General features: G+C 42.9%; 1 protein-coding gene across 2 annotated transcripts in view; it reads left to right on the top strand.

Annotated features, from left to right (window-relative positions):
* Nucleotides 1-21,569, top strand: part of SRGAP3 (SLIT-ROBO Rho GTPase activating protein 3) — a 226,681-nt gene extending 205,112 nt beyond the window's left edge. For both annotated transcript variants that reach the window (XM_073351215.1, XM_073351214.1), the window contains exons 16-22: nucleotides 3,907-4,012; nucleotides 4,249-4,476; nucleotides 6,417-6,496; nucleotides 9,809-9,989; nucleotides 13,395-13,544; nucleotides 13,936-14,263; nucleotides 17,238-21,569. In XM_073351215.1, coding sequence (XP_073207316.1) covers nucleotides 3,907-4,012; nucleotides 4,249-4,476; nucleotides 6,417-6,496; nucleotides 9,809-9,989; nucleotides 13,395-13,544; nucleotides 13,936-14,263; nucleotides 17,238-17,654 — 1,490 coding nt within the window. In that variant the 3' untranslated portion in view covers nucleotides 17,655-21,569. The remainder of the gene's footprint in view (nucleotides 1-3,906; nucleotides 4,013-4,248; nucleotides 4,477-6,416; nucleotides 6,497-9,808; nucleotides 9,990-13,394; nucleotides 13,545-13,935; nucleotides 14,264-17,237) is intronic.
* The last annotated feature ends 2,840 nt before the right edge of the window (nucleotides 21,570-24,409 follow it).

The following is a 24,409-nucleotide window of genomic DNA, read 5'->3' as shown; positions in this document are numbered from 1 at the left end:
AAACCTCTTCCGAACCTCTTCTGTCTGCAAAAATTGGGCTCAAACAGCCTCAAGAGACCAGTCTTTCTCATGGTATTTGACCATTTGCATTTCACATCCCAAACAAATCTGGAAAGTGCTGAGGGTCGTGAATGGTGGGGGTGGGGTTGTTTCAGATACCTTGAACCTTACAAAGTTTTTGGGTTTGAATTTCAGGGTGAAGGTTCAGGTTGATTGTTTTTCTTCTCAAAACATTCCACCCTGCTCTTCTCAAACTAATGGACCCAGGGGGAAAAAACTCTGATTTCCCAGACTTAATTATATTTCTCCCAGTATCTCCTGGTTGCAGTGAATATGTATTGCCAAGTGATGGACTCTCTTAGTGCCCTTGAGGGAAAGGGCAACTGGTGGGATGAACCTGCAGTTTTAGAAATGACAGGGGAGCTTGGTGTGCATTTGTGCGTAAAATGCTTGCTCTTAGTTTTATTTTACAAAAGAAATATCCAGAATTTATAGACTTCAGCCCTAGTCACAAAGCACCTGTCGAAGTATGTGAATATTCTAATAGGAGTATTCACTTGCTTAATGATAAGCACACGTTTAAGTGCTTTGCTTAATCAGGGCCTTTACTGCTCATGTCTAATCTTTCCCCTCAATGTTAGTGTACAAAAATGCTAAAGATTCAGCAGAACCTGAAGAAATGGGTTACACCTAGGGGTGGGTGACATTCAAATTGGCCTGTTTCTAGTAAGATGTGTCGAAGGTATGCTCATTTTTTCAGCGACATAGGCTTGTGTCAGTAGGCTTAGAAAATTCATTGCCTCATATTTTTGTTGTATAAAATGACTATTCCTGTCAAAATGTTACATACAGCAAAGTCTGTGACGCAGAGGGTGTATGTGTGCAAGCATCCCACACAATGGAAGCGATTTTCACTAACAGTTTCACAAAATGAAAGTGCTGAATTTTGCACGGTTCTAGCATTCACGCACCTGACACAGGCTGCCTCTTACAAAGACAGTCGCAAGCAAGGCCGCAAAAGGCTTGATCCAGCCCCCGCTGAAGCCCATAGGCGTGAATGGGCATTGGATCTGGCCCAAGGTCCCAATTCAAAAAGGTAGGTACGTGTATGCTTAACCTTAAACACATGAATATTCCCACAGGAGTTAAGGTGACTACTTACGTTCTTAAAAGTTAGGCATGCACTTAAGTACCTTGCTGAACTGGGGCCAGTTAGCAGAATTATAAGAGCCTTTGGGAGTGATTCCTAGCATACATCAGTGGTTAATTTTCTGGTTCCTTTTCTTAGTGTTTCCTTTTCTTCTTCCTTATCCCCCTCTTTTAAAAAAAACGGTTTTATAGCTTTTCTTCTCCTCTATCCTACCTTTCTTTTACAGCAAGTGCTGCTGATGGTACATGTATACTAAATGTCTTCCTTTTTTCTGTCCAATAAATGTGTGCTATATAATGTCTCTCTCAACTTAAATGGGTTGGGAAAACGTCTACATCTGAAAACCACTCAAAAACAAAATGCTGTAAAATGATCAAGCCTTGTACTTACTGTTCTGGCCCACGAGCTTACTAAGGCAGAAAGGTTGACTCAGCCAAGAAGTCTCTCTGGACTCTCTACTGCAGTAAAACAGAAAGCCTGTTTGATTTCCCTTGGCTCACGCTAAACTATTCTGAGTGACTTTTTGCAGCAGGTGGCATTGCACATGTCATAGGGCCTTTGAATGCCCCGGAAGGCTGCAGTGCCATATAACTCACTGTTTATGTGATATGAGAGCGTCTTCCTTCCTTAACATATGAGAGGCTGCCTGTCACTTTTGCTCAGCTGGGAGATGAGAGTTTACATGGAAACCTTTCTCAAATGCACATGCCAAGGAAATGGACAGAAAAGGAATTCTGATTCTAGAGGGTCACAATTCACTGGTGTGCCCCAGTTATAAAGGGATGCAGGTATGATTACATCCATTAAAACCTCTCTGTTACAGCTGGTTGAAATATTTTTTATTAATGAACATTTTGAAATTTGCTGAGAGGGTTTTGTTCCACTGGGTTTCAATACAGATCATTCGTCATTGTCATCTTGTTTGGATTAAAAAATTCCTTTATTTTTAAATTTTTAAAAAAATTTAATTTAAATCAGCCCCCTCCTTAAGCAAAACCAAAACAACAAACACTGACCACCGCAAATGATGATAAATAAAGAATAAAATAATATTTTCTTCAAAGAATGGAAAACTTTGAGAAAATCAAAATGTTTTCTGCAGTATTTCCATGTTTGAAATCTGGCCAGTAGTCACTGAAAAGCGTTTGAACAAAAAATATTGACCAGCTGCGTGCAGCCTGTGTGTTTCAGCGTGATACGCAAACTTCAGCAAGGTTCACCATTTGACTAAGCACCTGAACATCAGGCAGTTCATTTAGGGTACATCTACGGAGCCTGCGGCAATGAGCCTCCTGGCTTGGATCGACAGACTCGAGCTCATGGGGCTTGCATTACTGCGCTAAAATTAGCGGTGTAGATGTTGCGGCTTGGGCTGTTTTTGGAGTGCTAGTGGAAGCCTTGGTAACCTGAGACAACTGAGGTCCACTGCTGTGGCTGTGTAAAACATACCCCTCGAGTATTAATCTCTCTTGGATCATCCAGCTTGGACAGGGAATTTCCTAAGAGTGTCTGCTCTCACAAAATCTTTGGTATTGATTGCTTCTCTTTGGATCAGAAATGCCCTGGAAGTCACTTTTCTTGTACCATTTTAGACAGAACCTGGGACAGCAGAGACACTCAATTTAAAAAAAAAAAAGGGGGTGGGGTGGGGGGAATATGGGATAAGCTAATTAAACTGTCACCTTGAGTAAAGGCTCTGCTCAGGTTGAGTCTAGTTCTGTGGTTGGGCCATGGAAAAGTGCTTTAGCTGCAGTGAAGGTTCAGGGAATAGCGTGGGTCATATGTAAACCAGTGCGCTCATCTGTATTCCCAACACTGTGCTCACGCTACGTCCCTGAAGTCACACTTCATAAAGAAATAGATCAGCTTTGAATACAGTATGTTAGCTTTGATTGTGTGCATAGAGGGATAAATCCTGTCCTGAGTTAGTGTACTCCGGCAAAACTCTCATTTGAGGTCGATGGGAGTTGGACGTGAGTAAAAACAGAGCAAGGATTCAGTGAAAGACTAAGGACTTGTCTACACTTGAAATGCTACTACAGCAGCACCACTGCAGCTCTTCAGCGTAGACACTACCTACGCCGATGGGAGGAGTTCTCAAGCTGGTGTAGATAAGCCACTTCCCCAACAGGCGATAGCTAGGTCAACAGATCTAATGTTGACCTCGGGCTGTCTACACTGAGCATTAGGCCAGTTTAACTACGCCATTCAGGGATGTGCATTTTTCACACCCCATAGGTGATACAGATAAGCCGACTTAATTTTCTAGTGTAGACCAAGCTTAAGTAAGGACCTCAGGATTAGGCCCATAAAGCAGTAAAGAAAATTAAAACAGAAGTAGGATAGGAAAGCTGAAGAACTTTTGTTATCAAATCCTTTGGAAAATGGCAGTAGCTGTTTAGGGATCAAATGTATAAATACGGGTAATAAAGATGTAGCCATGGAAATATCTAGTTTCAATTAGATGCAGAATTTAATGCATGCGCTGAATTTCTCCATGCAAATTCTACATTTACAGGCATAAATGGGCATTTGTACACACAGAGCTGCACAATTTTGGTAGACATGTTTCTATGTTTGGTCGTTAGTGTCATATTATAAATCAGATCTGTCTGGAAACACAAAGTTTTTTCCCCCTTACATGTCAGGCTATTAGATCTGGATAAAAGTCCATGCTTTACTATGTTGTTTAGCCACTAGAACCCTTCAGGCAAGTGCCTGACCATATAACTCTACCATGTATTCTTGTGTTCCAGAAATGGAGAACCCTGCAGAAAGAGTGCACCAGATCCAGCAAATCATCATTACTCTGCCCCGAGTTGTCATTGTTGTCATGAGATACCTCTTTGCTTTCCTCAATCAGTGAGTCTGTTTATCTGGTTCTTATTTAACTGAGCTGCTAGCTCCCCTCTTTTCCAGAGGCCTCCCTTTTCTTGTCAAGTCAAATGCTGACAGGCATTTTGTTTGTTAATATTTTGGTGTCTGCTCTGGTTTAATGTCTTTCCTAGGCATGACTGCATGAACTCTCTGTAGTGCTGGGTTTTGGCGCCAACATTAGACGGCTCAGAACTTTACCTGTGGGTTGCTTGTGTTTGCAGCTTGTCACAGTACAGTGATGAGAACATGATGGATCCCTACAACCTGGCCATCTGCTTTGGACCAACTTTGATGCACATTCCAGACGGGCAGGATCCGGTGTCCTGCCAAGCCCATGTAAATGAGGTCATCAAAACCATCATCATAAATCACGAGGGCATCTTCCCCAACCACAGAGAGCTGGAAGGACCTGTGTATGAGAAATGCATGACTGGAGGGGAAGAGTATTGGTAAGACATGGGTGATTGAAATAAGCAACTTTAGTGCTCTAAACAGGGCCAGACTTCTCTCTCTAGCTTTATCTTTTTCCATTGTAAGCCAAGAGTGAGTCTATGACAATGCAGGGCTACTAGTTGGTGCGTGATGAACAAGGGGTTAACTGCAGTTCACATGAGTTCTGGGAAATGGCTTATAAAAGCAGCTATTTAAGAGATTGGGATGGGCAGAATGCCTTTGGGAAGTTTGGGCCAAGCACTCAGGCCTTACAGGTCTGGGGTAAACCCCAGGTGGAAATTCATTCAGTTCTTCCTGTTATAAACATCATGGATCTGATTCTCAACTGGTGTAAATTTGATGTAAATTGGAACAACTGACTGATTTGGCTGGAAGGACATTCGTTTACATGAGCTGAGGATCTGGCTTTATCCCTTGCTACTGCATCCTTATCCAAACAGTAGAATCCCTGTTTGACAACTCCCTGGGAACAGAGGAGTTCATAAAATCACAAATGTCATGAAACAGAACATCTCAAACTTACAGTCAGTGCAATGCATACGTTGCAGAATGGTGCACAGCGGCATTTTCTTCTTGTCCTTCAAACCACTGCAAAGCCATTTCCAGTGCATTGAGGGCTTTGGGATGTGAAGGGATGTCGGCTTGTTCTTCATCAACATCACTTCCCACACCCTTGTTGAGAAAATGCTTTGTAGAACTGGTCATTTGTAAGTTTGGGGGTTCTAAAATCGAGGTTCTACTGTAACACCATAGATTAGTAAAACGAAGAGAATTTGACAAATCTGCTTTGCTTTTCTGTAGCAACTTGGTTATGTTTCACATTTCTCTCAGCTTTGCTAGTGACAATGGACTAGTTTGCTTATGGTTAGTTTCCCTTTCCAGTCCTCCCACATTAGTTCAGGACAACAGTTGGGTTTTTTTTTTTCTAAAAATGTATTTGCATTTATGCTAAACAAAAATTCTCTAGGTCTAAGATTTCATACTTGTTAATCTTGTTAACACAGAAGCTGAATTTTAGGTCAGTTGTTGTGACCAAATTTCTCCTGAATTGGGAATTTTGATCGAAGTCCCATAGTTCTTTACTCAGTTGTTATGCATACAAAAGTTCCATTGACTCAAGATTATGAAGCCAGTGTTTGGCTTGGGACCCATCTCTCTATATGTCTTGTTCTGGCCTTCTCTTGTGAATGTTAAAAAGGAACAGTTGCTTCAATGGGAGTTTTCACTTCAGAGTTCTGCTTATCAGAATTGGGGAATGGGCAAGATTTACTGCACAGGTCATTTCTGCTGCAGAAAGAGCCCCTTTAAAGTCACAATTCAGAGGAAACTATAAGACATTAACCCAGGCTCAAACAAAGGATCTCAGTAATCGATACCAAGGAATTTGGGGGGTACTTGAAATCCAAACCTGGATTCAGATCTGAATTTTTACAGTGAGTCAGTGTTTTTATAATGGGCTCAAACAAAATTTTAGATCAAAATTCCTGAAGTTCAAGGTGTTTAAAGCTTTCATTCATCCCTGTGGGCCTCCCATGATTCGCACCTGCTGTCACAATGAATGCCTGTACAATAAGAGTGTGAAATGATACCACCGTTGAGACCGAGTGGGTGAATGGAGAATTTGTTTTGCCCCTGCTTTGCACAGGTGTAAGTGATGACATGAGGTGCTGGACAGTGGAGATTCAGGCCCTGTATATGAATTTCATAGAATGAAAGTCTCTGTCTTCTGAGAGCAAGTTCAGAGATGAGCCATTATTTGAAAACAAACAAAGGGTGAAATCCTGGCCCCTTTAAAGTCAAAGGCACAACTCCCATGGACTTCAGTGGCATCAGGATTTTGCCCCAAGAACTTGTTTTACTGTGTAGTCTGCAAGTAGAATCTAATTCTTCTTTTTTAAACTACATTTGTATCTTTTTTTCAACTGTTCAATGTTAGTGACAGCCCCCACAGCGAGCCGGGCACCATTGATGAAGTGGACCATGACAACGGCACGGAGCCACACACCAGCGATGATGGTGAGTGTAGACATAAACAGCGGAAAATTGAGTCTGAGTAGGAAGAGCCAGGGGAACATGTGTGGAGGAAAGCAATGTGTATTTTGCTCCTAATCAAATTAGCTTGGACTACCATATGGTTGTTTAGGGGGGAAGATGTTGCAATGTGCCTGACGGTGTATGTGCATATTAATGAACACTCTAGAGGGATCTAATCAACATAGACCATGGCCAGGGGAGTGCAGGAGGCCACAGGATACATTTCTGTCTCATTCCGTGGTATTGTGAGAGCTTTAAAACAGTGCATTCAGAACTGCCCCTTATACTCCCGTTAATCCCGACAGTGAGCTCTTCTCTTTTTAATTTGGAATTCAGGTGACCAGGCTGGCTTTTGGCCCCTGTTTTTACAATATGGTCACCACCTGATGGATATGTGAGTGGTGGGGGAAAGAGCAATAGAGACTTGCTGTGTGAAAGTGACCAACAAGTACAGCCTAGGGCAGCGGGGAGGGCCTGTTGTATTTGAGACCCCCTTTCCATTCACCTCCACGTTCTTGTGCGTACCACAGGAAGAGTCATGAATTTCAAGGGACTGATCCAAAGCCTACTGGAATCACTTGGAGTCTTTCAATTGACGTCAGTGGGCTGTGGGTCACACCCACCCAATGGCCCTACTCTGAAGAGAAACCTTAGCCAAAGTGGTTCCGTTCTTCTTCAAAACATCTGCTCCCTCTATTTATTCACAGTCAGGTCTGCTTTCTTTAGTGACACGAATAAATCTGAACTTTGTCTGACTCCTTTCAGACCTGTGGAGCTGAGGCAGCTATGATGGGAGGTGCTGGATTCTGTTCTGGCAACAGACTTGTTAACTAAATTCCACATGCGGGACCTAGTTATCCATCACTGAAATCTCTGCAATCTATGCTGATTGTAAGGGCATTGCTTAGGTGACAATGAGGGCAGAATCTTTCTTTTCTAGCTGTGATGCACAAACCAAAATAGAGCCCAGTTTGCTTTCCATATCCAGGTTGCATTTGCAGCTGTGGCTTTTTGGAAAAATAATTGTAAACTAAACAAATTTGTCTTGGGATTATTAAGAGATGATAAAGCCAGAGTCCCAGATGCCTTTTTAATTGAGTTACTTTGCAGAGTGAAGGTGCACTTTAAAATCTGTGTGAGGCACTGCTATGCACACCTGTGGTCTACTTTCTTTATTGCGGTTGTTTCCACTGATTTCTTCGACTGCTGTAAAACCCTGAATGCCTTTCTGACACTTGATGTGGAAATGGCATAAGTGGCCCTAATTGGTGCCCTGTAAAAAGATGGCACAAGGGGCAGGAAGGAGATGTAATAATTCATCTAATAATTCAGATGATTGGAAATGGGTCTTTAACAAAAAAGGCACTCTACGTTTTTGCAAACTGGAGCTACTGTGACTCAAAGGTGAAGGAGAGCAAGCTGCCATTTAGCCAATTTTATGCTTGGATGGTCACATTAATAGTTCTGATTGAGTTTCCGGGTGATTAACTGTGATGCAAGTGTGGAGAAGAAGAGCGGCTTTATTTGATGAATTTACATACTCTGTCTCTCTCTTTACCCCCCATGCACACTCCCTGCTGAAAAGCTCAATATTTTATCAGGGCTCTGAAAGCTCCTCTGATAGCCTCTCCTATTATGTTTCTCCAGTGAGCTTCCTCCATTGATCTGCCTTCCCTCCCGTAATAGCCCCAAATGTCACATCATTTGTACTGAGCAAAAATATGTATCGTAGGGTGACCGATCTAGCACAAAGGAACATCTCAAACAATGGGGGATGGTGTCACAAGAGAGAGAAGACTGGGGAGTCTGTCAATATATTGCAGATTCCCCCTCCCTAGCACTGCCTGCCTCATTCCTTCTTTGTTGCTAAGCAGAAGGGTAGGTCAGATCCTGATTACCAGCAGGTGCTGAGCCTGCAATTCAAAGAGGCAGCAGATGGAATGAAGGAAGTTTCCATATTTTAATGAGAATGGGGCAGATCTGAAAGATCAAGGTTAATTTGCCCTATTTAGCTTTGCTGCTGCCCCTGTCGGTCCCCATTTTTCTGCATTGCAGATAGGGCTTAAAAACAAGAGGCAGGTGTCGAAGAAAACCAGGCTACATAAGCTGTTCTCTTGCTGGCACCTACTGATGGCCTTGATAGTGGGCTGAGTGGTGCACACTGCTGCCTAAATCCAATAATTTGCATTTAATGTGAATCTGATAAACTGCTTTAAGTAATGCACTGTGCAGTCTAGCGCTCTCACAATCCTGAGGGAGATGTCGTCTCTGCCTTGCTATTGCAAAAACAGCTTTTCAGGAGAGTTGCTGGTCTGATTTTTCAAGTGCTCAGCGTTCACAATTGGAACCAGATTTTCAAAAGAGCTCTGCTACTTGTCAGGCACCTAAATAAAAGACAGCTTTTCAAAAGTGCTCAGCACCCAGCCCCTCCCATGGTGACACTCTGGGCCAGATTTTAAAAATTGCTCAGTGCACTGACTGCTGCTGCATGTTTTGGAAACCTGGCCACTTAATTTTGGTGCTGTAATGGCAGCTGAGCTCTTTTGAAAATCTGGCCTCTAGACACTGATTCTGAAATATCTGATGAATGGTGGCGCTCAGATTGGATGGGGTGCGGTGTGGCAGAGTAGTGGGGGGAGTCTAGAGAAGTGATTTGATGATGGATGGTGGGTATCAGCATAGCTCAGGTTTTATATTCACTCTCCCGATGGGAATCCTCCGAGAGTATTTGCTACCCATTAATAATTCAGACCAAACTGCCTCCAGAATAAAGAAAAGGGGTGAAATCTAATCTGAAGCAGTAGCCAAGTGCTGATTTGATCCCAGGGATGTGAGTGAAATGTACAATGTCCCCCACCTAGGAAGAATCGGAATCCATGAGCTGTAGCTCACGAAAGCTTATGCTCTAATAAATTGGTTAGTCTCTAAGGTGCCACAAGTCCTCCTTTTCTTTTTGCGAATACAGACTAACACGGCTGTTACTCTGAAACCTTTATAAATATGGGTGGCCATGAATAAATATGGTGGCACAGCTGGGAACATCACTTACATGCAATGAAATTTTAATTACTTCCCATTAGCTTTGTAGCTTTTCTTTGTCTCCTCTTGCATGGGAGTCTGGAAAACCAATGAGAATTTAGCAGTCCTAGAAGGATGGACAGTACATAGTAGAAAATGTTGTCAGGAAGCATGGAGAGTCGTATCAATGTCATGTGGGTATGAGGCCTCTGATGGGGCTCAGGTGATTTCTGAGGAGACCATGCCTATATATGTTTTGTTTTCTCTCTTTTTCAGAAGTGGAACAGATTGAAGCAATAGCGAAGTTTGACTACATTGGTCGGTCCCTGCGAGAGCTCTCCTTTAAGAAAGGAGCCTCGCTCCTCTTGTACCATCGTGCATCGGAGGACTGGTGGGAAGGGCGCCATAACGGTGTGGATGGCCTCATACCACATCAGTACATAGTTGTACAAGACATGTGAGTGGGCAATTTAAGTGGGGCAAGAGTGTCAAAACTGTGTCTACAGTTAGGCTTCTACAGCCTTATTTAGCCACCTAAATGAGTGGCCTGATTTTTCAAAAGTGCTGAGAGCTTGTGGGGGGCCTGCACATCCCTGATGTCCAAAAGCCAGGATTTAAGCTGTTTGTGAAAGAAACAAAAGTCCTGTTAACTTCAGTGCAAGCCATTGGGTCTGCACACACTTGAAAATCTGCCCGTTTATTTAAGTATCTAAAATATGGGCACAGGGCCGGTGTTTCCAAAGGAGCCTAAGGGAGTTAAATGCCTCATTGAATTTCAGTGGCATTTGGGCACCTGACTCCTTGAGGCTTATTTGAAAATCTTAGCTAAGGCAGGTAACGGTAGGCTCCTGTTTCAGAAAGTCTTGGCCTCAGGCGTTAAATCTTGACTAATTTCTTTGTAAAATGCTGTTCAAATCGAAAGCCATCATGAATAATAACACTTGTAGCTCTGCTCATTTTCAAAACACTGCACAGACATTGACTAATCATTCAAAAGCCCTGTGGTGCAGGTGAGTGGGTGTCAAGCTCAGACAGATGGTGAAACTGAGGCAGAGAGGTCTAGTGTTGGAGCCAAGAATCAGGAATTCCTGGCTTTTGGTCCTGTGCTCTAACAATTAATCCATACCTCTTAAGCAAGACATTTGTAATCTACACTCACTGGATGAACTGTAATGGTTTTTTTTCTCCCCTTAATTTGCTTTGGGAGTTTGGTGCAAAATTTTCAAAAACATCCAATTCCCATTTTTAAAAGTGACTCAGGCATTTAGGAGCCAAAGTCTCATTGAAAGTCAATGAGCCACTCCTAAGTGCCCAAGTCACTTTTGAAAATGGGACTTGGGAGGCTCCTAAGTCACTTGGCAACTTTTTAAAATGTTCTTTTATTTGTTTTAAGAATTCTTCCCATCTTTGATTGCAAATAAATTTTATCTTCTTACCTTTGTTCTTTGCTTGAATGGCAATTATTAAACCACTGCATGTCTCTTTCAGCACTGTATTATTGAATACATACATGAAAGAGCTGAGCCAGCAATATAGGCAGACAATTTCTGACATGTACTGTTGCATTATTTTGCATCCAATAATTCTTTGAATACTAAATGAGAGCACTTTTTTTTTTCATTAGGTGAACTGTTAACCAGACGGTATTGGGGGCTAATTTATCTGCACAGCATAATAAATACAAATCAGAATATGTAATAATGTACCTGATGTGGCTGATTTTTACAATTAAACCTGCTCCCGGCATAGATACGCTCTGTGGGGTCTGAAATGGGATGAAGCCTGAAAAAAATCTTAGTAAATATCTACTGCATTTTTGTCCATCAACTGACATTTATTTTTTGCTGTTTTTTTGTGAAACAAACCTGCATGTGGACAACCCTTGCAGGGCATTTCTTTGCCAAGAAATAAAATGAGCAGGATTTGCAAGGATGGGCTCCTTGGGGCCTTTATCAGAAACTTGGGGCTCAGTCCTGGCCGGTGCTGAGTTCCTTTTGCAATGTGACTGCAGTGGGAGTTGAAGATGCTCAGCACTTTGCAGCATTGGGCCCTAGAGGACAGCCAGGGAGCTTATTTGATCCCAAATGGATTTCTCCCAGGAGCGATTGGCAGTCTCTCAGGTGCTCAGGCCTTTCAGCTATTTACACAGCCTTCATCACGCTTTTTCGTTTTAATCTGACTCCCTCCCACTCCCCCACTTTCAAGTGATGATTAAACATATTAAACTAAAAACAGTCCAGTTCTTGACTGTCTTCCAGCCCTTTTGCACCACTCCCGTCAGGTTCTCCGAGCTGGGAATTCCCCTGGTGCACAGGTGTTACCTGCACAGCATAGAGCAGGTGCAGGCAGCTCTTTGTCAGCCCCTCCTTGGATACCCTGGAACAGGGATATGTCAGAGGCAAGAGGGTGCATGCATGCTCCAGCTATTGAGACCACAGCGTGGCCTATAGGCAGCTGAGAAAAAGCCACAATGACTGCTCTAACTTACGTGGGGGCTGGGCTCTGGATACAGGAGGTGTTTAGATGCCTCTGTAGTGAAAGTGCTAGCAGTCATTGTACACTAGAACAGTGGAGCTGGGTGGGAAATTTTAGGGAAGAAGCTAATGCAGACACCAAAGGCATGTTACATACAGAGCTACCCTGGTGGCAGAGGAAACAAAAGAGCATTTGCTCTGAGCCTGTTCCCCAGGCCTGTTGAAGTCTTTCCACCAGTTTAATGGACTTTGGATCAGGCCATAAATGGTCAGTGACTACCAGATATTTCAGAGGGACGCAGGACATTCAGGGACCTTGTCCCAAGCTCCAAGTTTCAGCCTTCCACTGCACCCTCAGCTTCTGATGCCCAAAGGTGTGAAAGACCTGGGGCCTCTGCTCATGTCATGTTACCAGCTGAGCCTTTCAGGAAAGCACACATCTGAGGGTTTGGGTTTCTTACCATGAAAGGCTCTTCTGCCTACCAGAGCAGTTAGGTTGCCTGTCCGCTCCCCAACACTGCTCCCTAGTTTCATAAGTAACTAGTGTGAAGATATTTGTACCTTCCATGGGGTGGCCAATAACTGAACCGAGCCACGTGCTGAGTTTATTTTTTTTGTCTCCTTGCCAAGTTTCTAGCTGGTCATGTGTACCTTTCTCCTGTTACTGGCTCAGATGCTGCTGCTTGTTCAAGAGTAGAACAGCACCTAAATAATTAGTAAAGCTCCAAGAGGTTTGAAACATGTCAGTCATTGGCTCCATAAAAGAATAGAGTTGAGCAGTCCAGATTCACTGTTAGATCCTCGGCAGGTGTAAATTTGCACTGCACCATTGATTATCTTTGAGGCTTACATTGCATCTAGATGGCCATTAATCCAAGGATTCAAGTGCCCCGGACAAACACTCACTCATTGTGTTTCATTCCATTCATTCCATGCCTCTGTGGAATAGGTACTGTACCTAGGATTGCATTATAAATGGCTAAACTGAAGCACAGGGAGGTTTGTAGAGACCAGGCCTGAGCCATGAAGCTTAGAGTCAAACTTTCCCTAACTTCAGGGGAGTTTGGATCTGGGGCTCGGGTTCAGCTCACTGTTAATTTTGGATCTGGTTTGAAGATGTTCAGGCCAAGATTTCGGCTTCTAGTTTAGGGACTTGCCACAGGTGACACAATGGCAGAACCAAGACTAGGACTCAAGACTGGCCTCCTTTTCTTCCGCTAGACCCCACTCTCTCCTTGTTGGGTGCTAATGAATGTTATTTCCCCCCCTGGTTGGAGTGGATGCATTAGGGTTCCAAAGGTATGAAAATGCTAAGAGGCCACACTCTTCTTTCATGTGTGAGGCACTCCGTTATCTGCCTGCCTGATGCAGAGTTTCATTTCTCATAGGGATGATGCATTCTCCGACAGTTTGAGTCAGAAGGCAGACAGCGAGGCAAGCAGTGGACCCTTGCTGGATGATAAAGCCTCATCAAAGAATGACATCCAGTCTCCGACAGATCATATTCCAGACTATGGATTTGGGGGAGTAATGGGCCGGTAGGGCAATTGATCCACTTTGGTATGGGTGGCCTTTTACTGTGAAAGACAAATATATTGTGACACACCATTGAGGGCAGGATAATTACAATGTTACGATGCAGTAAGAACCAGAGAACAACTTGTACTATTTATGCCATATTTAAACTAGAAGGGAGCCAAACAGATTCATCAGTTCGAACAGCCTTCAAAATATTATGGTTGCTGTTTCTTGGCACTCTCCAAAATTTGTAGCACCCCTGTTGGCTGGGTTCTTTCATGGTGAAAGATCGATATTTTGACTTGATATGGGCTTTCAGAGCTGATCCACTGGGGATTTCACAGCATGCAATCAAATCTGAAATGCCAGGTAATGATCTAATTTAACTGCTTTTCAATGAATTCTTTGCAGAGTAAGGTTGAGATCTGATGGCGCAGCCATCCCTCGTCGTCGGAGTGGAGGGGACACCCATAGCCCCCCAAGAGGGATGGGTCCTGGTATAGACACCCCTCCTCGAGCAGCAGCATGTCCTAGCAGCCCCCACAAAATACCACTCAACAGAGGCAGGATTGAGAGCCCTGAGAAGCGCAGAATGGCCACATTTGGCAGCGCCGGCAGCATCAATTATCCAGACAGGAAGGCCTTGTCTGATGGCCACCCACTGAGATCGACCTGTGGGTCTACTCGGCACAGTAGTCTTGGAGATCAGAAATCTCTGGAAGCGGAAGCACTTGCTGAGGTAAGAGGGCTGTTAGATGGCTCTGTGTGCTGTGGAGACTGGAGGTACAGTACAGAGTGCCTTTCATCTCAAAGCCCTTTACAATTATCTAGAGGAATCTCTTCACCCACCACTGCATTGCAGCCACCTGTAGGATGAAATCTGGTGGCTGTTCATGAACAGGACAGGAAGTTAAAGAGGAATACTGTCTCTATTTAGAACTTCAGGGGGGATTTAAAGAGACAGAACTTAATTACTCCAATAAGAATTTGATTGAGATACCCAGGGCTAACATCCCTGCTTTTGGAAAACACACCTTAGGTTTGTTAGTAACCATATGTGGCCAGACCTCCCATTTTATGTCTAATCCAAAAAATGTTCTCTCGCGCGACACAGTGCCCTCTAGCACTGTGATACGCAGTGGGTTCAATATTGATTCATTACTGCTTCCTAATTTACCAGCAACACATCCTGAAGTACTCTTAATTTTTTAACGGATGCCTCCTATTCAAGTACTGACCAGGCTACATGTAGCCTGTGAGACCTGTTGAAATCAGAAGCTAAGATCTTTCAGCTGCAGCTCCAACTCACAACAGGGGCAACTCTACCTCACAGAATTCATACCAGAGTCAGGGCACAAAACTGCAAGGTGCTTTGAGGTCTGTCGTGGGCCATTGATACACAGATACATACAAGATCAGAGAGTGTTGTTTGTGATCCAAACATAACAGAAGCCGCGATACCACCTTCCCCCTTGTGTAGCTATTGCCTCCTGTGAAAGTAGGTATAAAACTGTGCCATTCTCCACTGAGAGGAGAGAATCCGGAGTTTACCTCTGCTTTACACAGGTGTCAGTGATGGCACACAATGCAAGGCGGTGGAACGTCAGGCATGTTGTGCGTTTGAATTCAAGGAAGTTGGCATGCTGGGCAGTCTTTCAGAAAAATTGGCCGGACGGTGTGAGTGGGGGAGCATTTTCTTTCTCTGGACTGTTTGCATCCGATGAAGTGAGCTGTAGCTCACGAAAGCTTATGCTCAAATAAATTTGTTAGTCTCTAAGGTGCCACAAGTCCTCCTGTTCTTTTTTCTCTGGATTGTGCCTCCTCCCTCTGTGGAGGTTGGTGGTTGGGCTGCCCAGAGATTTTGTGTAGCTGTTTGGTTTTAATGAAGCGCTTCTTGAGCTTTTCACACCTCAGTCTCTTCCGTGGGGGCTGTTGCCTGATGCTCGCATGTTGTTCCTTTGTTGCTCATTGTTATTATGACACTTTTTTGCTACAGCAAGCCTAAGCCATGTGTCTGCTTTATTTTTAAAGGTATATGCCATATTTTTGTTCTCAAAAATGGATTTGTTGTAAATACCATTATTCCAGACCTGCTTTTTCTCAGGAAAATAGGGATTCTTTTTGTATTCCAGGCAGTTGGTCCACTTCACCATTCAAAGCAGTGAACCGTATAAAACATTATTATCTCGCGGATGCCAAGAAGAGCGCTTTGTTCAATGCTTCACAAATCACTACCATGAGAACTGGCCCCTTCCTACTTGAGCCCATTATTCCCAATGTAGGAAGAAATGCCAGCGGCAAGAGCGTTGGTGAGAAAGAAATAAGCTACCGCAGGCTATAGAGGTTAAGTGAAAAGCAGAGCCTGCCACAGTAAATGACTCAGCTGTGCCTTGTGCCACCTTTGCACCCCCCAGAGCCCAGTTCAGCCTCTGGAGTAAGTTAGAGCAGTTCAGGTCTGCTCTCTCCTACCGGCATTTTCCCACTGAGGTCACATGGGCGTGTGCTGGTGTATTTTCAGCCTGGGAATATTTCTAGTTGGTTGTTTGCTGGTCCTGGCAAACTAAAAGTCCAGCTAACAGTATATTTAAAGAAGTGTTCCAGTCTCATTTCCTCTTCCACCACTGGATTTTCTTTGTTTACTTCCTGCATTGCTGTTTGGTTGCCCAGTGCAAACAATCTGCCTCTGTCAGTTTCACACACTCATGCTTCTCACATGCTTCTCATGCACTAGCTCATGGAAGTGGCACCCGAGCTGCAAACACTGAGTTGGGGGGGGGAGGGGAAAGGAGATATATCACAACTAAGAACAGACCAAAATATCAAATGGTTTTCTTAGTCTTTTTTTAAAATCATGGGCCAGATCCTCAAGTGGTATAAATCAGTAATTCTATCAAAGTCAATGGAGCAATGTCAGTTTACACCAGCTTTGGATCTGGCCCTGTGAAAATATTGCTAATTTTGTAACTCTTTTATATTTAATGAAACCTAGCTGTGGGTCCTAACCTGGCTGATAGTGATCTTTTGACTCCCTCTTGTTGATGATAATACCTTGAACACTATCCAAAGACCACAAAACACTTTATAAACATTAGATAATTCAGACTTACCACACATCTGTAAAAGTAGATACAGCAAGGGATATGCCTCCCATCAGTGAAATGCAGCCGTCTCTAGAGCAGAGCTTGGTAACTGCTGAGAGACAACAACACTGCATGATAACTTAGGTCAGAGAATGGAGAAGAATATTGTATCAAACAAACTGCATAGGGGAGGTAGGCAAAAATTAATTCCCCCACCTGGAATTGCACTGGGTTCTGGGGGTAACTTTACATGATATTATAGGGTGTTTAGGACTTGCTGCCTTTGAAATCATTGCCAGAACTCCCATTGATGTCAAAGGTGCAGGATTTCAAAGATGCATGGTGCCTGCCTGTGGTCAGGACCTGGGTTTTACATCTCCTCTCAGAGCCAGCTCCTTCTTTAGAGGCCAGCTCATGAGAGGTGGTGAGCACCAGCACCTCATGTCAGTGCAGTCGCAGAAGCTCAGGAGTTCTCAGGATTTAAGGGCATATGGCCATGGTGAGGCAGAAAACAACTGCACTTAGGCTGAGACGGGGTAAAGCTCCATTGGACGGCAGAGTTAACTGCAGGAAAGCCCAAGCAATGCTAAAATGCAGGGATGCTGATGACACTTTTGCTTATCACATTGACAGGATATTGAGAAGACCATGAGCACTGCTCTGAATGAGCTGCGTGAGCTCGAGAGACAGAACACTGTGAAGCAGGCCCCTGATGTCGTTCTTGACACCCTGGAGCCAATGAAGACTCCTCAAGGGGGCTCTGTCAACTCAGAACCTGCCAGCCCACTTCACACCATCATGATTCGAGACCCTGATGCCGCCATGAGACGCAGCAGTAGTTCCACCACTGAAATGATGACTACTTTTAAACCAGCCCTCTCAGCCCGGCTTGCTGGGGCTCAGCTTAGGCCTCCACCCATGAGACCCGTCAGACCGGTGGTTCAACACCGATCAAGCAGCAGTAGCAGTTCAGGAATGGGCAGTCCTGCAGTGACGCCCACAGAGAAGATTTACCCCAATAGCTCCTCGGATAAATCAGGCACCATGTAGCTCTGCAGCAAGGGATTCTTAGTTGAGGGGTGGAAAAAAGTCAATATCTGGATTTTTTTTTTTTTGAGTGGAAATCATAACTCTGCAAACAGTCTTGTTCTTTAAAAGGAAAAGATGGAAAAATTATGCTCTGAAGAAAACTTCAGTAGGAAAACCAGTGTGTAGGCCTGAGACCTAACAATTCCATTATAGATACACACATCGGTGCAGAAGCATTTTACCAAGATTGCAGTAAAACTGTATGGCAGAATAAGATGGCTGTCCTGCGTATTGTCACTGGAGAATAAACAATCTGTGTAGAAGTATATATATAAAGTGTACAAAGTTCAATAATTTTTTTTTTAGTAGATTTACCTCAGAAACTTGCCCTGAAATTTCCTCTCTAAAGTTGTTTGGTTGATTTTAATTTTTTTGAGAATACTTGTGTGTGCGTGCGTGTGTGGAGCAACTGAGCATCAAGCAATACAAGATCAATCCTGGAATTTCTATTCTGCAGTAGTTGGCATTTAAAAAAAAAAGAGAAGACATGCTGTTTTTGCTCAACTATTGGCCTACAGAGAAGAAATTGAAATACATCTAGTGACCGTTCTCAACAAGCTGGGTGGATTTCTTTTTCTTTGCATTCAGTCTTAAGATTTCTTCGTTTCACCTCTGAATCTTGCGGCTGTTACCCAGCCAGTAGGTTGTACAGAATATGATACGGCCAAGTGAAACATTTTATTCCTTTAGTTTATATACTGGGATAAAGTGTATAAATATCTACTCCACGACATAGCAGTGCTAGGTGTGTACAAAAAGAAACCACAAAACTTAGGTTGTCTTGAAGATTTCAAAACCGACAAGGACTAGTAAGAAACCTGTGGTAAAAAATAAATAGGCTAACTTATAAAGTATTGAAATGTTTCATTTCCCCTTCTCCCCTGGCCTTTTATTAACTAATGACATCTTAACAAATTGGGACTAAACAGGCAAGGAGGCTTTGAAAAGATAACATTCCTTTATTTAAAGTTGCACAGCAGTACACGAGGGTCTTGATTCAGATTGTCGTCTTGCATGAAAAGCATGAGCCATATTTGACCATATCAGACGCATAACTGATCTGATGGGGTGATATTTTGCACTTTCTGTACTGTACTATATAATACAGCAGTATGAGTTTATGCAAAAGAAGTTATATTTTATTTTTCCTCTGAACATTTAACCTAGAGAAAAAATATGCAGAAAGAACTAGGGGTTGCATGATATTTTGTCTGATAACTAAGTCTCTTCTCTAATCACTGAATACAAGATACTCCATGTTTCTTTTTATTATTTTTGTTTTACTTCTTGACCAGCTTTTCATAGAGTTGACCTGTGGTTTAATTTTGATTTTTTCCATACAATCATATGTCATCTGAAGACATGAAACAGGTCTTGATGAGTCTCACTCAAACTCCGCACAGATGCTGTACTAGCCTTTTTCACACCTTAATTCCTTTTCCTTAATCTGATTTCTGCTGCAGTAGCGGTCAGTGAGCAAAATAAGTGAACAAACCTTGCTGCCTCGTTGGGAGTTGAGATTAAAATTCAGCTTCTTTCAGCATCCCATGGCATGTTTTTTAAGTTCTTTTGCTTTTCTATCCGACATCTGAGCCGCCACCACCGAACGCAGAATCCTTCACATCTCCAGGTGAACAATCCAATATTTCTGTCATAGAATGTACAGATGGAAAAGACCAGTGGGGTGATCTAGCCCTTTGAATCTTATCATGTTAGCACCTCTCATTTGGGAGTCCAATCCATAACTTATCCATGTGCATAAAACAATGGGAAACCCTATGGTTTGTGCAAGGTAACATTTACTTGACTGGATATAGAGGAATCTTAACACAAATCCAATGGAACTGATTAGGTGTTCGTTCTTATTCTGTGTCCAGTGCACAAGCATGTTTCACTTCCACATATCCTCTTCTCTTAACTGTCTCTTGCCTGTTCTAGTCTGTTATATATTGCTGTACTTGCTTAAATGCTGGAAAGTAACTGTTAAAATGTAAACTGTAAAAAGAAAATAGGTTAAAATTAGATGAAAGCCAATGCCACTCACCAAATCTTTGCACTTAGTAGATAGCTCAATGTAAGAAATAATAAAATAAAAACAAAAACACAAACCTAACCTTTCAGTGTACAGTGTGTGTGGGGGGAAAGTACTGTATGTAGTGATTCTATTGTTCCTCAATATAGTATTACAAGAGGAAATGGTGTTTACGTACTTGTCTATTAACATTGTTGACATTTGTAATTACCACAATTACTTCATATTGATAATTATTTTTGGTCATGATTTCCCCCCCTGCCCCCCCTTTCCTAACCCCGAGGTCATTGCCTTTGTCATTATGGGCAGCAGATGTTCAAATGGTCTGTCAGTCTGTTCTAGTAATGAACCAGCAAATGTGCTTTTCGGGGGAGTGAAAAAGCCCCCATTTGGCACAATTGTTGTGTAATCATTGCCAGTAATTTTTTCCACTTAATTCCTTGAGAACACTCACTTTGGTAGTCTGACTTTTTTTTATATATATATTTTCAACAATGACTTAATAGCAAAACCATCTTTATTCTCCCCCCCCCCCAAAAGATGTGGTATAAATTCCAGTGTCTTTTGCATTAAATTATTACCTTTTATTTTTGCTTTTTTTAATGCTTGTTTTCTTATCTAAGTGCCTTTTGAGCACCAGAACAAATGCTTGGAATTAATGTACTCGGAGCTGTATACAGATCATGATTTCTTACGTACTGTTATGTCGTGCTGTGGGTGTATTGCTTTTCAAGTCCTTTAAAAAAGACTATTAAATTTAAAGAAAAAAACTACCCCTTTTTAATATTGCCGTCAAACTGCAGTTTGGGGCGACTACTGTAAATTAAAAATATGTATTTTTCTGTCATTCAGCTCAGCACAAAATTAAACCACTTGCAGTATGCTGTACAAGCATCATAACTGGAACCTGCTCATGTTTTGAATAACTTAATCTTGATAATTTGTACCTCTCTATAGACTTCAACATGATCTCAGTTCTGTTCACGTAAGGGTACTGTGAAATTTACAGTTTACAAATTGGTCGAAGCAGCAGCTGGAAATGCTCACCCGGAAGGATCATTTTCTCTTGTTTCAAATGAAAACTGTTCCACCCATTTGATTATAATACAGAGACATCAACAGAGAGCCCAAGTCTCTAGGATGGGCCAGGAAAGGGCGCTCTTTAAGAAGTTGATTCTCTGCTGTGCAGAGCAAATTCAAAAGTCTTGAATCATCTCCCTCAGTTGCTGTGAGTCTTTGCCTCCCCCCAAAAATAACCTCCTTTTGCTTTATCAAAACTACTTCTGTTAACTCCCAGAAGTAGGTAGTCACTAGTCTAGCCATTCCTTTGGCCTGTCTCCCCCATGGCTCATTGAAGCAGTCTTTCTGTTGACCCATTGATGCATTTAACAATGCTGACTTTAAAGCAATTGCACCCACGCTGATATTAGTTCTGTATAGACGCTCCTAAGCAACCATTGTAATTGTGTCAGTCCCTTTAATGATAATGACAGTGCACTTTTCTTCCTTAGACTGAAGTATACCTGATAGATTCTTTTTGTAAATCCTGGACTGTATTATTTACTAGCAGTGTTGCAGTTTTCACAATATGTCAGTAGACCTCCTGATTCTGATCTGCTTCTGAGTGGCTGTTTTTTGTTCATGCCAGAAAACCTTAGAAACTGCCTTGTATAATGATTGTTGTCCCTCTATGGATATTGTCTCTGTAATGTATGATAAAATGCCATTCGGTTAGAATGTCTGATTGGATCCTCTGTCATGTATGCTGATGATGCCATGTAAATCAAGCCACTGGTTGGATGTGGACTCATCCTGTTGAATAAAACTGCTTAACTTTTCTCAAATATTAGTCATGATTTCGAAACACCTGGAATATAAACACTGTGCTTGGGGAAATGACTATCCTCTGGGCATATACACCTTTCTAGGCATTTATTTGATACATTAGTAACAAACAACAAGGATGGTTCAGTAGTGTCCAAAGACCTCAGTCAGCACTGGGCCTGTGTGCTGAGCACTGCACAAAACCCAAGATGGGCAAAAAGTTTGAAATCTTTGAAGCCATCTGACTGATAAAGATGGGAGGGAAAACACAAAAATAAACAACTTTTATGTACAAATATACTTTTTGTTTTTCATTTTCACCCTTCCCCTTCCGACCTGATGACAGGTTTCTTTGTAGCAGAAGTAAGCCTTAAGAATGGATTTAAAGGCGCAGAGGCTATGGTCTTGCTATAAATTATTGTGTGTGCATGGTGTATATTAATGTACACTATTCATTATTACATTAAAGAGGCTCTGTGTCTTTCGGGTATTTCTCTTGAGTTAGCCGTTCAGTTCAGAAAAATTGATAACCTACAACCGTGTCTTCAGGTTTGATTGTACTACACTGAACCCGAACACCATTCGGGGTGGGGTGAGCTGAGCTCATGGACTAAGAGTACGGAAGAGGCGTTTCCATCTCTATTGTTGGAAAATAAATGAGAGGGGGTGTGTGTGTGTGTGTGTGTGTGTGTGTGAATTGTTTGTGTTGCGAGGAGAAGGAAAGACTAGAACTGAAAACTGCTGCCACTTTACTGTGTTTGGCAGCAGAGATGAGCCCAGCTGGCTACATTAACTTGGAGTCCTACTGAATAGACAGATAGCGGTGAGTGTGAAAGCCAGGAACTTGCACTGACAGAATGCCATCGCTGCAATAACATGGAATGTTGGCCAGGAATATGGTATCAAACTGCACTGTTATGAATACCATCGAACAGAGCTGTTTGAGGCTAGACCTAAGTAATGGTAAATTAGCAATGAGTCACTGGTGACTAGCCAGCGATCAGTACAGGAACAGACTATGGACCGTCCCAGTCAGCACACGGGGCCACAATTTTCTACTTGTATTTACAGTTAAAGGTCTCTGTCCCTTCCAGATGGAATTCTACTGATGTGAGTGACTGAGGCCTAAAATGTTTAAAGTGGCATTTTTATCTGGCGAGATTAGCTGTTGAAGGAGTAGATTAAACAGCCTCCTTTAGTCCGTGGCATGTGGGTAAAATGCAAAGAGAAGAAACATTTATGCCAGAATCGCAGCTGGTGTAAACTGGCATATCGTAGAATCATAGAATATCAGGGTTGGAAGGGACCCCAGAAGGTCATCTAGTCCAACCCCCTGCTCGAAGCAGGACCAATTCCCAGTTAAATCATCCCAGCCAGGGCTTTGTCAAGCCTGACCTTAAAAACCTCTAAGGAAGGAGATTCTACCACCTCCCTAGGTAACGCATTCCAGTGTTTCACCACCCTCTTAGTGAAAAAGTTTTTCCTAATATCCAATCTAAACCTCCCCCACTGCAACTCGAGACCATTACTCCTCGTTCTGTCATCTGCTACCATTGAGAACAGTCTAGAGCCATCCTCTTTGGAACCCCCTTTCAGGTAGTTGAAAGCAGCTATCAAATCCCCCCTCATTCTTCTCTTCTGCAGGCTAAACAATCCCAGCTCCCTCAGCCTCTCCTCATAAGTCATGTGTTCCAGTCCCCTAATCATTTTTGTTGTCCTTCGCTGGACTCTCTCCAATTTATCCACATCCTTCTTGTAGTGTGGGGCCCAAAACTGGACACAGTACTCCAGATGAGGCCTCACCAATGTCGAATAGAGGGGAACGATCACGTCCCTCGATCTGCTCGCTATGCCCCTACTTATACATCCCAAAATGCCATTGGCCTTCTTGGCAACAAGGGCACACTGCTGACTCATATCCAGCTTCTCGTCCACTGTCACCCCCTAGGTCCTTTTCCGCAGAACTGCTGCCTAGCCATTTGGTCCCTAGTCTGTAGCTGTGCATTGGGTTCTTCCGTCCTAAGTGCAGGACCCTGCACTTATCCTTATTGAACCTCATCAGATTTCTTTTGGCCCAATCCTCCAATTTGTCTAGGTCCTTCTGTATCCTATCCCTCCCCTCCAGCGTATCTACCACTCCTCCCAGTTTAGTATCATCCGCAAATTTGCTGAGAGTGCAATCCACACCATCCTCCAGATCATTTATGAAGATATTGAACAAAACCGGCCCCAGGACCGACCCTTGGGGCACTCCACTTGATACCGGCTGCCAACTAGACATGGAGCCATTGATCACTACCCGTTGAGCCCGACAATCTAGCCAGCTTTCTACCCACCTTATAGTGCATTCATCCAGCCCATACTTCCTTAACTTGCTGACAAGAATATCTCCACTGATGTGAATGGAGCCCTGCTGATTTACACCAGCTGCAGATTTACCCTAAGCTATTGTGTTTACTTCTAAAATTGCATTTAACATTTGTTCATTTCCAACATAAATGGCCTGGTTCTCCTCTCACTTAGTTAGTGTAAGTCAGGAGTTCACTGTACTGAAGCCGATGGAATTAAGCTAGCATTAGGACCAAAAGTCTGTTTGTTAAAGTGCTCTTCCTCCCGCTCCAGGCTGAGAAATGGAAAGAGAACTTGCCATGACTAGAGCTGTTCCACACGTCTGCTGCATCTTTCCTTCCCATACCATTTAAAAACTACAAGTGAAACTCCCACTGAAATGCAGCCATTTCTGGGGAGGAACATGGCAGCTGTTTGAAGTACACAGTAACATGACACTTAGTTATGCCAGTAAGTGATGGGAAACATGACATCCATTTGAAACCACAGGGGAAGTTGAGATAGGTAGAAT

This window comes from Lepidochelys kempii, chromosome 7 (genome assembly GCF_965140265.1).
Source record: "Lepidochelys kempii isolate rLepKem1 chromosome 7, rLepKem1.hap2, whole genome shotgun sequence".
Lineage (NCBI taxonomy): Eukaryota > Metazoa > Chordata > Testudines > Cheloniidae > Lepidochelys > Lepidochelys kempii.
The sequence above is the reverse complement of the archived record's forward strand: the minus strand, read 5'-3'. Positions and strand labels throughout refer to the sequence as shown.